The 12,184-nt window shown below is 41.2% G+C and overlaps 1 protein-coding gene across 1 annotated transcript; it reads left to right on the forward strand.

Annotated features, from left to right (window-relative positions):
• The first annotated feature begins 8,370 nt into the window (after positions 1-8,370).
• LOC147885330 (uncharacterized) lies at positions 8,371-10,087 on the forward strand. The gene is made up of 2 exons (XM_087397005.1): positions 8,371-9,216; positions 9,350-10,087. The coding sequence occupies exons 1-2, from the start codon at positions 8,371-8,373 to the stop codon at positions 10,085-10,087; spliced, it is 1,584 nt and encodes a 527-aa protein (XP_087253131.1).
• Positions 10,088-12,184: the final 2,097 nt, after the last annotated feature.

Raw genomic sequence — 12,184 nt, forward strand, 5'->3', positions numbered from 1 at the left:
CAGTGTCTCTAACTCTTTCATCAGGAGATCAAACAGGTCTTGCTTCAAATTTGACTTCGAGTGCTTCATACGAACCCTAAAAAGAGTCTTCGATGTATGCCAATTCTCAGCTACAATTGCTTTTACATCGAAATGGTGAAAATATTATGGTCCTAGGGCTCTTCCCAACAAGTATCCCAAAGATTTCTCATCTTTTTGTTCCTAGACTATTATTTTATCAACTTCATGCGACCTCTCCTTTGGCTTCTTCTCTGTGCACGAGGCGATGCTCCATAACCCTTTTTGCATGAACAAGGGCGCTTCCCAACAAGTATCCCAAAGATTTCTCATCTTTTTGTTCCTAGACTATTGTTTTATCAACTTCATGCAACCTCTCCTTCGGCTTCTTCTTTGTGCCCAAGATGATGCTCCATAACCCTTTTTGCATGAACAACAAATGAGTGGCCAGCTACTAGGATGCAAAGTTTTTGCCATCAAATGTAACATGGATAGCTCCTTGCTTATCCTTCTTGGATGAATCCATTTCATAGATGACGTGGATTCAAAATCAAGCGAAATGACGCTTCTGCGCGAAATGATGCTTCTGCCAAGACATCGAGTGAAGACAGCCTTCTCCTCACCTTATTGTTTCGCGGTCTTCTAAGCTCTTTGGGGAAATGATTCATTTTGTCTTTGTCAAACAATAGCACCTTCTCGACATGAATAGAGGTTTATGAAATGATACCGACGGTTCCTCAGAAAAGGTGCTCTGATACCACTGATGGTAATTGGAGGTACAAGCCAAGATAGCAAAGAGAATTCATGTAATAAAAGACTGCATGAAATATAAAAGTCTTCATGAAAGACTGCTCACCCCTACCGGGTTTGTTGCAGTTTACAAGGCAAAGCATATAGCCACAAAGGCTTGACAAATGATCATGACACACAGTCGGATCCACACCGTAATGACTATGCTATAGTCTCCTCGTCGAAGCTCACACACACAGTGCATAGCATATATTCTACTCTTCTTTATATATATATCTAAGACCAACTCTCATACCACACAAGACTATCATCAGGTTAGTTTAATGGCTGCAACAAAGAGGCAAATGACAATATGTGATTGTAGAAGCCAGAACCCATGAGAGTCTTCAAAGGTCACGACCACGTGCACTATGAGTCTCCAAGCTGCCATGTACTGTTGCATGCAAAGACGACCAATCAAACAAGATGATTGCATGGGCCAATCCCATTGCTTTATTCGCACCACCCAGCCAATCTCGTGATGCTCTAAGAACCTTAGAACAATAGATGCCTCCCCATGAGGACCTGCTATCAAGCTCCAAGCCTACAAAGAATTGGGATGATTTTATTTCATGGATGGTGTCCATCAACAAGAAACAAGATTGGATTGTAATTTGCCTAAAACTTTTGAACCACCATAGGCATTGCTTAGTGCAATGACCCCTACCCCATGGTGGTGGGAATGCGAAAGTATCGGGAAAGTCTTTATCCGAGGGGTTGGGATTCCTTGTTAATAAAAGAATATCAACAAGGCACTCTCTATCCCAAGAATTGGGATGAGTTTCGTGCGATGGTGTCCACCATCAATAAGGCTACAAGATTGGATTGTAGTTTGTCTAAAACATTTGAACCACCACGAGCATTGCCTAGTGCAATGACCCCTACCCCGTGGTGGTGGGAACCCAGAAGTACCGAGAAAGTCTTTATCCCAAGGGTTGGAATTTCTTCTTGATGAAAGAATATCAACAAGGCAATCTCTATCCCAAGAATTGGGATGGGTTTCATGCAGCATGGTAAGAATCTGGATGAGTTTCTATAATGGATGGTGTCCATCAACAAGGCTAGAAGATTGGGTTGTAGTTTGTCTAAAACATTTGAACCACCACGGGCAGTGCCTAGTGCAATGACCCCTACCCTGTGGTGGTGGGAACTTGGAAGTACCGGGAAAGACTTTATCCCAAGGGTTATGATTCCTTGTTGATAAAAGAATATCAACAAGGCACTCTCTATCCCAAGAGTTGGGATGAGTTTGATGCAGCATGGTAAGAATCTAAATGAGTTTCTGTGATGGATGCTGTCCATCAACAACGCTAGAAGATTGGTTGTAATTTGTCTAAAACATTTGACCACCACGGGCATTGCCTAGTGCAATGACCCCTACCCCATGCTGGTGAGAAAGCATTTATCCCAAGGGTTGGGATTTCTTATTGAAAAGAGCATCAACAAGGCACTCTCTATCCCAAGAGTTGAGATGAGTTTCATTAAGCGTGGTAAATTTTAGCCTAAGATTTTGGTTGGTGGTCAAGACAATTGAGTGTGTAAGAATGAGCTATTATACACTAATCCTAATTTAAATACTGATTTTTTAATCATAACATTATGCAATTTAAATATACTTTATTTCCAATTCTAACTAACATATATTCTAGACCTGATATTAATTTACGTTTAATATAACTAATATTAATTCTCTCTCTCTCTCTATATATATATATCTTATATAAACTTATTTAAAAATATACCGTATATTCTAAATTACCACACTATGATTTTCAATTCAAATAGAATATATTGTACTAGTCTTATTTCTTATATTAATATAGGATTAATATACAATAATTAACCTAATGGATTTAAATCAACTAAATCAAACCATTCAGCTTATATAATATTAATACAAATAATATTGATATTAATACATATTAAATAAACAACAAAGTGATTATTTAGATTAAATCTAATCAATTAGATTAATCTAATTAATGCTACAATTAATTAATTAATTACTTAATGTAATCAATATAGTTAAATAACTATTTTAATAATATTGTAACTAGTTAATTTAATTAACCTAACTTTAATCTAAATTATATTTAGTCTAGTTAAGCTAATCTAGTTTTTTTAGATAAATCTAATGATAATATTTATATTAATCTAAAGTATACTAATATAATTTAAACCCATTAGGTTATTTATTGTATATTAATATAAGATATAAATTATACTAATAAAAGATTAATCAAATTAATTAGGCCAACTTAGTTTATTTAGATTAATATTAAGAGATTATTTATATTAATTTAGTTAATTCAAATTCACTTAATTAATCAAATTAATCTACATTAATCTATTTAATCAATTTACTAAGAAACCTAATTAATATAGTTAAATCTACTTAATTTAGTTATGAATACTCTTTTGCTATTGCAAAAATAAGATTCAAATCTAATTACTCTATATTAATTAATCAAATTGTTCTACATTATTTTAATTATTCTGATTACTCAAGTAATGAAAGTACTCTACATTATTCTAACTCATCTACCTTAATCTAATTTAACAATTAATAAAGTATTCTAATTAATCTACATATTCAGTTATTAATTAATGTAATTACTCTAGATTAATTAGATAGATTAATCATATTACTCTAGATTAATTAGATTAAAGTAATCCACATTATTTTAATTTAATTAATCTACCTAATTAACTTGATTTTTTGCTAATTAACCTAATTCTATATTATTTTAATTTAATTATTCTACCTTATTCTAATTATTCTTCATTCTGCTAATAAATTTAATCTCCTAATTAACGTAGTTAGATAATTTAAGTAGTCTACATTATTCTAATTAATTAAGCTTTATTGTTTTAATTAATCTACACTATTTTAATTTAATAAATCTACATTATGCTAAATAATTAATCCACCTAAACTAATCTAAATAATTAATCTACATTATGCGAAATAATTTAATTAATCTACCTTTTTCTAATTAATTAATTTTATTAATATACATTATTCTAATTAATTAATCTATACAGTTTCTAATTGATCCACATTATTTTAGTCTAATTAATCTAAGTTATTCCACATAGTTCAAATTATTTAATTTACATTATTCTAATTAATCTACGTTATTCTAATTAATTAATCTACCTATTTAATTATCCTGATTAACCTAATCATCTACTAGTTAACGTAATCAATTAATTAATTAATATACTTAATTGAATTATTTGTTACTTTAATATAACTAATTATGTAATTAATGTAAACAAACCTAATGGACTAATTAACCTAATTAACCAAAGTATCCTAAATTATTAAATTATTAATTAATCGAATCTAATTATTTACTAATTAACCTACTTAACTAATTTATTAATGAATATCATTCTAATTTTAGTCTACATTGCTCTAATTAATCTACATCATGCTAAATAATTAAACTACCTAATTAATTGATTTACTCTGCGCAGCTCACTCAGGCAAACGGACATGCACCAATATAGATTGGGAGAGTTGTGCAATGTGCATGTCCCTCGCTCCGTTTGCCTCCAAGCGGATAGTGGCTGAGGGTGTTTGTGTCGACCGCAAGCTGGATGAAATGTCTAACGGAGAGCAGGGCAGTGGAGATGCTGCTGCTGAGAACCCCCCCAGGAGCGCTGATCGAGGTGATGCAAATCCCGATGCCACGGAAATGGACACTGAGGAGAAATCTGTCCCATCGTATGCTGAAAAACTAGTTCAACGCCTTCAAGGTTGTTTTTCAGTTCTGGAAGACGAAGTGGCTCGCCAACTCCCCAGCGCTGAAGCTGACCGCAGATCCCGAGAGGTGGCTTCCAAGCCATGGTATGAAACAGGAAAACGGCATGCTGTGGCGTGCAGACTTGAGCTGGATGACCTCAAACCGGAGCTTACTCGGTTGACCAAGGGTGGAATGTACATGCTCTTCACTGGGCGAGTGCCCTCCATGGTCGAGCTCGAGGACTTCATTGCGTTTGAATGCGAGATTCGTGCCTCAGGATACTCTGCCAGGCCCTATGGGAAAGGGTTTCTTCCTTCTTCGTTTCGTCTCAGAACATCTCAGAAACGAACTGGCCGGGAGATCCCTCATGTTCTCAGGTGTGACAGTTTTGGTCATCCCTTGGATTCCTGCATTCTCTATTGACGAGTTCCTACACCACGAATGCCCAGTATGGGTCGACTTCCCTAACCTCCTGTTTCTCTTTGGCGACTCTGTGGAAAGACTGGCGACCGCTTTGGGCAAGGCTTTACTCGTTCCTCCCCCCACGAACTCTCTCTCAGGGCTCAGGAGAGCCTGGATCTTATGGGACCGTAGCGTCAACCCTCCAGACTTCATCGACATTGACCTCCCGGATGGCAAAAGGGCCTTCCCCAATGCCTGCTATATTTGTAAGGCAACCACACACTTCGCCAGAAACTGTCCTAGGAAAGCCGCCAACACGAAGCTGGCTCATGGTGAACAAGGGGACTCTCGGGTGCCTCAAGCAGATCCACAGTCTGACTCCCCGAAGACTAGCGATGCTCCTAAAAATGACATGCAGAAAGACTCTCATCGGTTGGATCCCCCCCGAGCCCTCCCTAAGGCAGAGTCCAGAATTACTCCCGCGGAGGAACCGTGGAAGCTGGTGGGACGGAAGGGAAAGGTTTCCGTGGTGGATTCCTCCATTCCCACTGGCTTGGGTCATGGGACAGCTCCAGCGGATCCTAGTGCTCCTATACCTGAAGCTTTGCAGTTGGCTCAATCGTCTTCTCCGGCAAACCCCTGTGGATCGACCCCGCCCCACCCAGGCCCCGATTCCAAAACAGCTACAGCTGTTTTGCATCAAGAAGACGAAACGGAGGACTTGGAAATGCATGAAGCAAATCATAAGAAACGACTCTCGGAGGGCTTTCTCCCTACTCGCAAGCCACTGGAATCGATGGACACTCATACGACTATTGCGAAGGCAGTCTCCAAACGAATCAAGGATGCGGCCAGATCGGCAAGATATGGTAAGGAGAACAAATTTAGTCTTCTTAAAGATGCTTACCGTGCATTGTCGAACCAGTAATGGCTCAAGAAATTCGGCTGGTAGTGGTCTCAGGAGTACTTCACTCCTTTCGTGGAATTTAAGGGGGTGCTGCTCACCCGTTAAACAGCGGAGATGTTTAGAGGTGATTCGAAAGTATAGCCCGGATATAATTCTATTGCAGGAGCTCAAATGTGGTGAGAAAGATCGGTTCTGGTTCTCTCTAGGGCTTGCAGGGTACAAAGTCTTCTCCAACTGCCCCGTTCGTGGCAGTGGGGGAGCGGCGGTGGCAGCTAAACTCGATCTCAATGCCCAGGAATTAGTTAAGGATGTGAATGGATGCTTTGTTGCGGTGTCTTTGCAAGTGGAGAACTTGAAACTCTGTGTGCTGAGTATGTACGCCCCTAATGAGTGTGGGGAGAGGCTAGAGTGTTGGAATGCTTTAAATGGGCTGCTCACAGATGATCCTCGCTGGGGACTGGAATTTTACAAAGACTAAAGAGGACAGATCTCACCCCAATGGAGGCTTGATGGTAGCTGAAGTGGAAGTGTGGGAACAACTGTGCTGGAATTTTGGGTTAGTGGATTGTGCTGAATTGGACTCCACTGGGCTTGGAGGCTTCTGGTGGTGCAATAGGAGAAAGGGGGATGCATATAGAGGAAGTAGATTGGACAGAATCTATGCCTCGGTGAAGCTTGGTGGATGAGAGCGCCTATGGAAGGGAAGTACCTCATGGACACTTGCATTTCAGACCATATGTGTTGGGATAAGTGTGATCAAGGGCTTGCTCTATGGTGCATATGTGCATCTAGGGGAAGCACATGTGTGTTTGTGTAGGCACATCAAGTGCTATGATGTGTCTAGTGTGTGACCTAAGTGATGATGTAAGCCAAAGGCCCCCACATGGGAGGTTCCTTTGATTTAGGCCAGTCCCACTGATGTAGGGACTGATTCCCACTGATGTAGGGACTGATTGCAACTTATGTAGGGAAGGTACTACTTTCTCCCCCTTTCTATAAGAGAGAGTCCTCTCTCTCACAATCTATAATAGAGAACAACATTTTGGTTTCATCTTGTGCTCTCACACCTCTTTCAAAATGCATCTATTCTATCCCACGGGATTCTACAATATGCCCATCTTTTGGAGATTTGCTGTTCCCACAGCTATAGACAGGTCACATGATATTCCCTTTAAATTCAAAGCTAGCCTCCTACAATCAAGTATGTTCTGCCTCAAAATTAGAGACACCTGGAGAAAGGCCCGACAATAGTCAGAAGATCCGAGTATGAGATGGGACTATGTAGTAAGAGCTGTGGTGCAAACAGCTAGGAACTAGGAGAAGAATAAAAACAGAGCCAGAAGGAAACTTGAGGAATTAACTCAACTGAGAATAAACTTGAGCGAGGCAATTGAAAAATGCCCTGGGGATTGCATCGCTACCACCTTGTACTCGAGCTGGAGCTAAGTGCAAGAGAGTTGAGAGAAGGCTGAAAAGGCTAGGATTCACAGTAGGCAGACTTGGCTCAAGTTGGGGGACTGTCCCTCAAAGTTCTTCTTTCAAGCAGTAAAGAAGAAACACCAAATGGAGAGAATCGATAGGGTGATGGGGCCGGATGGTACAAAGTGAGTGATTTTTGACATATTGCCCAAGTGTTCCTGATGCATTTAAAAGGGTTATTGGGGCAGGCAGTATTCCAATCTGAGGACTAGTAGGATGACGCTATGGAGGACTTGCTAAAGGACCTCAAACCAGACATAACAGACTCCCAAAGAGGACTGATCTCGTGTCCCTTCTCGCAAGATGAACTGCGGGAGGCTCTGGCAGATTTGAAGAAAGAGAAATCACCTGGGTTAGACGGGCTCACTGCTGAGTTCTTTGTGGAATTCTGGGATGTCCTAGGCAGGGATTTAACAGCAATGGCAAACGATGCTGTCACAAAAGGAACGCTCTCCAGAGATGTAAATACAGGCTTAATCAAGCTCTTCCCCAAAAATCCCAGCAGACTAAATGTGGGGGATTGGAGACCGATTTCGATGGTCAACACATCCTACAAGGTGATTGCCAAAGCATTGTCTCTATGCTTAAGGGAGCTGTGCACCAAGATTGTAGATAAAGAACAGTGTGGATTTGTAAAGAATCAGGATATCTTTGAGAACATCCTTAATATCACTTTAGCTCTGGACTATGCAGAGAAGTCAGGACAGAAATGCCTTCTTTTGGGGCTGGACCTAGATAAGGCTTATGATCGTATCAGATGGGACTACATGCTGGGAGTCCTAAAACTTGGCTTTGGTTCAAACTTCTGTAACATGATCTCTATGCTCTTTGGGAATGCCTCAGCTGCGCTATGGTGAAATTGTAGGGGCCTTCGACTTAACCAGGTCCATTAGGCAAGGGTGCCCGATTGTTCCGCTGCTGTTCGCCATTAGTTCAGTACCCCTCATTCGGATAGTCAAGTAGAAAGTAGCTGAAAACAGCCTGCAAGGGCTAATGCTTCCAAATGAAGAGCAACTCGTATTGCAACTCTTTGCAGATGACCTCATGGCAATTTGTGTTGAAGAGAAGAAGTCAGTAGATGAACTGATGCAGTCAGTGGCTTTATTCTGTCAGGCCTTGGGATCCATTTGCAGCTGGGTCAAGTCATATGGGTTTAGGCTAACCAGAGAGCTCTCAACAGATTGGTTAAGGGAACTGCCAGTTCAGTGGATTGATCAAGGAGTAATTGTGAGATACTTGGGAGCCCCAGTCGGGGTAGGCATTTCAGTGAAACAAGAAAAGATCAAAGCTAAATTGAGGGCATGGCATGGGATGTGCCTTGGATGGAATGCACGACTGTTAATTGTGAAGCACATCTTATCTGCCTTTGTCACATATGTGGCCTCAGTGTGGTCCTTTCAGCGAACACATTGGAATGAGGTTGAGAAGCTCTTTAGAGCCTTCCTCTTGGCAGAAGAGGATGGGAAAAGGAGAATGCACTACATTTCTTGGGATGCATTGAAGATCCCCAAACAACTTGGCGGAGTAGGACTACCAGATATTGCTTCTAAAAATCTCTCCTTGGTGGGGAAATGGCTGCCACACATGCTTCATAGCAGCGCACCATGGGTGGTGATGGCTCGGTGGTTCATAGAGCAAGGGAAAGGACAGAAAGTGGGCTCGTGGAAAGGCCTCCAATGGTATGAGAAACTCTTCTCCGATTTCCCCTTGAGAGCAGTAGGGTCAGATATGATGCAGGGACTAATCTATGCCTGGAAATGCTGCATCTCCAAGTTGACTTGGAAGGGGATGGGTGGACTCAAGGAGGATGCCAGCCTTAGCGAGTCGATTTGGTGGAGTTATGCAATCGAAATGGAGGGCCAATCTGTTGCTAGGAAGGACGTGGCAAAGGCGAGATCTATATGCAAGAAAGGGTGAAATATTGGTCCCAAATTTGGTGTCCCTCGAAGGGAGATTGGAAACCCATTGGGAATATTAGCTGTGATTACTCCCTGTCAGTCCAAGAAACTGTCTTTCTTCACAGGATTTTATGGGTGCTGCCAGAGGATTGGCCTACGAACTGAGTCATAGGAGCTCACAATGGCTGCTAGGAAAGACTCGACTGAAAAAGGTATCTGCAAAAGGAATTTACAGGTCGATCTTCCTTCCCCCCCCTTCCCCCCCCCCCCCCCCCCCTCCCGTGTTTGCTGACCTTAATAGGAAATGGGGATTACGGCGTTCCCCAGGCTGGTGGAGTAAAAGACTGAAGGAAATCTGGCAGGAATGTAAGCTGGGTAAGTTGAGTTTCCTAGCATGGAAGATTCTACATCAATGGCTACCTGTAAGGGCTCGCTTGGCAAAAAGATTCGCCACAAATCCATTATGCCCTTGCTGTAACAAGGAAGTGGAAAACATTACGCATCTCTTTTGGCAGTGTGTGGTCGCTCGAAATCTGTGGAATAAAATTGAAGGGGTGGTGAGAAGAAGTGGACTAATGAGTAGGTTTCTTCTTGGTGGGAACTGGAGAATGGGATTATTAGGAGATGCCAACAGATGCCCTTTGACCGTGGTGGCATGCTGGCCCATCATTCGAACAGCGGCCCTGCTTTCTATCTGGTATCAAAGAAACCAATTTGCTTTTGGGAGTAAAGTGATGGTCGACTATGGAGAGGGAGCGTTGCTTGGTCAATTCAGATCAGTCTTGAATGATGCCGCATCAGTTTTGGAAAAGAAGCACACGGTGGTGGCGGATGCCCTATGCGATGTAACGAAGCTGTGTTAGCCTCTAAGATATCCCTTGCTAAATAGCGTAGGCCTAGGGTTGACTCCCACTGTTGGCCAATTTTTGTAATCTGGGGTGTTTGTTGGGCCTAACCCCCTTGAGATAGTACAAGCTTGCTTTTTATAATTTTTATTAAAAAAAATAAAAAATCTATATTATTTAATTTTAATTAATCTATATTATTCTAACGAATTAATCTACATAATTAACCTAATTAATTAATTTATTAGATACTTTAATTAATTATATAATTAATTAATTAATCTACTTAATTATTTTATTAGTTAGTTTAATCTAATTACTAAATTAATTAATGTTAACGAACCTAATGGATTAATTAACCTAATTAGCTTAAGTAAGCTAATTAATTAAGTTATTGCTTACTCTAATCTAACTAATTAATTAATTAACTAATCTAACCTAATCAACTAACTAATACTACTACTGAATTGAATGGACTAACCTAATCCCTAATCCTAACCCTTAACCTAAGCTAACTCTTAACCGCTAACCCTAATATTAACTAACCCTTAACAACGAACCTAACCTAGCCTCTAATTTCTAACCCTAGCTTGGAGAGACCCAACCTAACCTAATCCAACCAGTAACTTAACCTAATCCCACTAACCTAGCCTAGGCACTAATGTAACCTCACAACTAACCTAATGCCTAACCTAGGGGGCCAACATGTGGCGTGCGCAACATGTTGGGAAAACCCCCAACATGTGGCACGTGCCACACGTTGGCTCCTCCCTCTCCCCTTCCTATCTCCTCCCTCGTCTCAGCGCCATCTCCTCCCCCTTAGCATCATCTTCTCCTCAATGCCATCTCTCGCCTCAGCGCCATCTCCCTCGCCTCAACGTCGACCCTGGCTATAGTTTCGACATGAAGCCAATCTTTGTCACTTCAGTAGCCTAAAGCATTGCGTTCGAGTCACTGCACAGTTCGTGAGAAAAGACAAGAACCCACGTACGAAGCTCCCACTTTTTTTTCAGAACCCAAAACGCTAATAATAATCAAAAAGTCCTAGCAGCTATATGAGTGAGTTGAATACTCAAAAGGGTTCCAGTCATGTACTAAGCACGACTATTTTGAAGTGAAAAGGAGAAAAAAAGCTTAGAATTTATGGGAAGCCACAGAATCAAAGCATAAATGTGAAAGCATGGAGCTGCAAGCTAAGGTGAGGAAGACAGGATGAGCACAAGTGCTTCTCAAATCATGAAACACAACCCATGAAAATTCAAAAGGCAGAGCAAAGAAATACCTGGAGTAAGAAGAGATGTTTGATGGAAGCCTAAAACACCCAAAGGAAGAGGGCTCAAGGTTTAATGATGTAAGAGCGGTACTTCCCGAGAAATGCAACGATGGAGAGCTGCAAAAAGGATTGCAAGAGAGGTTGTGAGGGGGAGAGGGAGAAGAGAGGGGAGGTACCTTGGCGAGGAAAGCTCGTGCTGGCAGAGCAGTTGTGATGACGGCTAAGGAGCAAGGAAGTTGTCAAGTTGCTAGCAGAGCAGTTGCAATGGCAGAATGGCAAGGAGCAAGGAAGCGAGGGGGAGAGTTGGGAGAAAACAAGGGGGAAAGAGGCTCTGGTGAGCATAAAGTGTAAGAGTCTATGCCGAATCGGATATGGTTTTGGTTTGGAGGAAGCAAGGGGACGAAGATGGCGAGAAGAGGTGTGTAGAGTAATTGTTGTTTAATGTGTTTCCGAGAAGGGTACGCGACTCACTGGAGCAATCGGTGCAAATACTGTACAGCTTTACTAATATGTTTTCCAAGTACACTAAGAAAGAAAAGCAGAGCAGCCCTTGTTCACAGAGATGGACACAATATCTTCACTATGCATAATGCGTGATTGACGCACAATACTTTGCATGCACGTTAATCTAGGTGATATTGAGTTGCATGCAATGTGAAAGGCTAATCCGATAAGTACTTGTTGGAAAAACACACCTAGGACGGTGTTTTTTGATGCTTGTGCATGACACTAAGGCAAAAATGGTGTTTAATGCTTGGTCGACAATCAAAATCATATCCAATGGGCACAATAGTCTGCATGGGCCTCAACTCAGGTGGTATTGACCTGCATGCAGAGTGGCG

Source organism: Dipteris shenzhenensis, chromosome 25 (genome assembly GCF_047967505.1).
Source record: "Dipteris shenzhenensis isolate YYH24624 ecotype China chromosome 25, Dip_SZ_1.0, whole genome shotgun sequence".
Lineage (NCBI taxonomy): Eukaryota > Viridiplantae > Streptophyta > Polypodiopsida > Gleicheniales > Dipteridaceae > Dipteris > Dipteris shenzhenensis.

Bases quoted from the DNA above. Each gene is read 5' to 3' on its own strand.
- LOC147885330 (XM_087397005.1), top strand. From the start codon at position 8,371: ATGGCAATTTGTGTTGAAGAGAAGAAGTCAGTAGATGAACTGATGCAG. The intron at 9,217-9,349 runs GCGAGATCTATA...CTTTCTTCACAG, and splicing joins CTAGGAAGGACGTGGCAAAG to GATTTTATGGGTGCTGCCAG.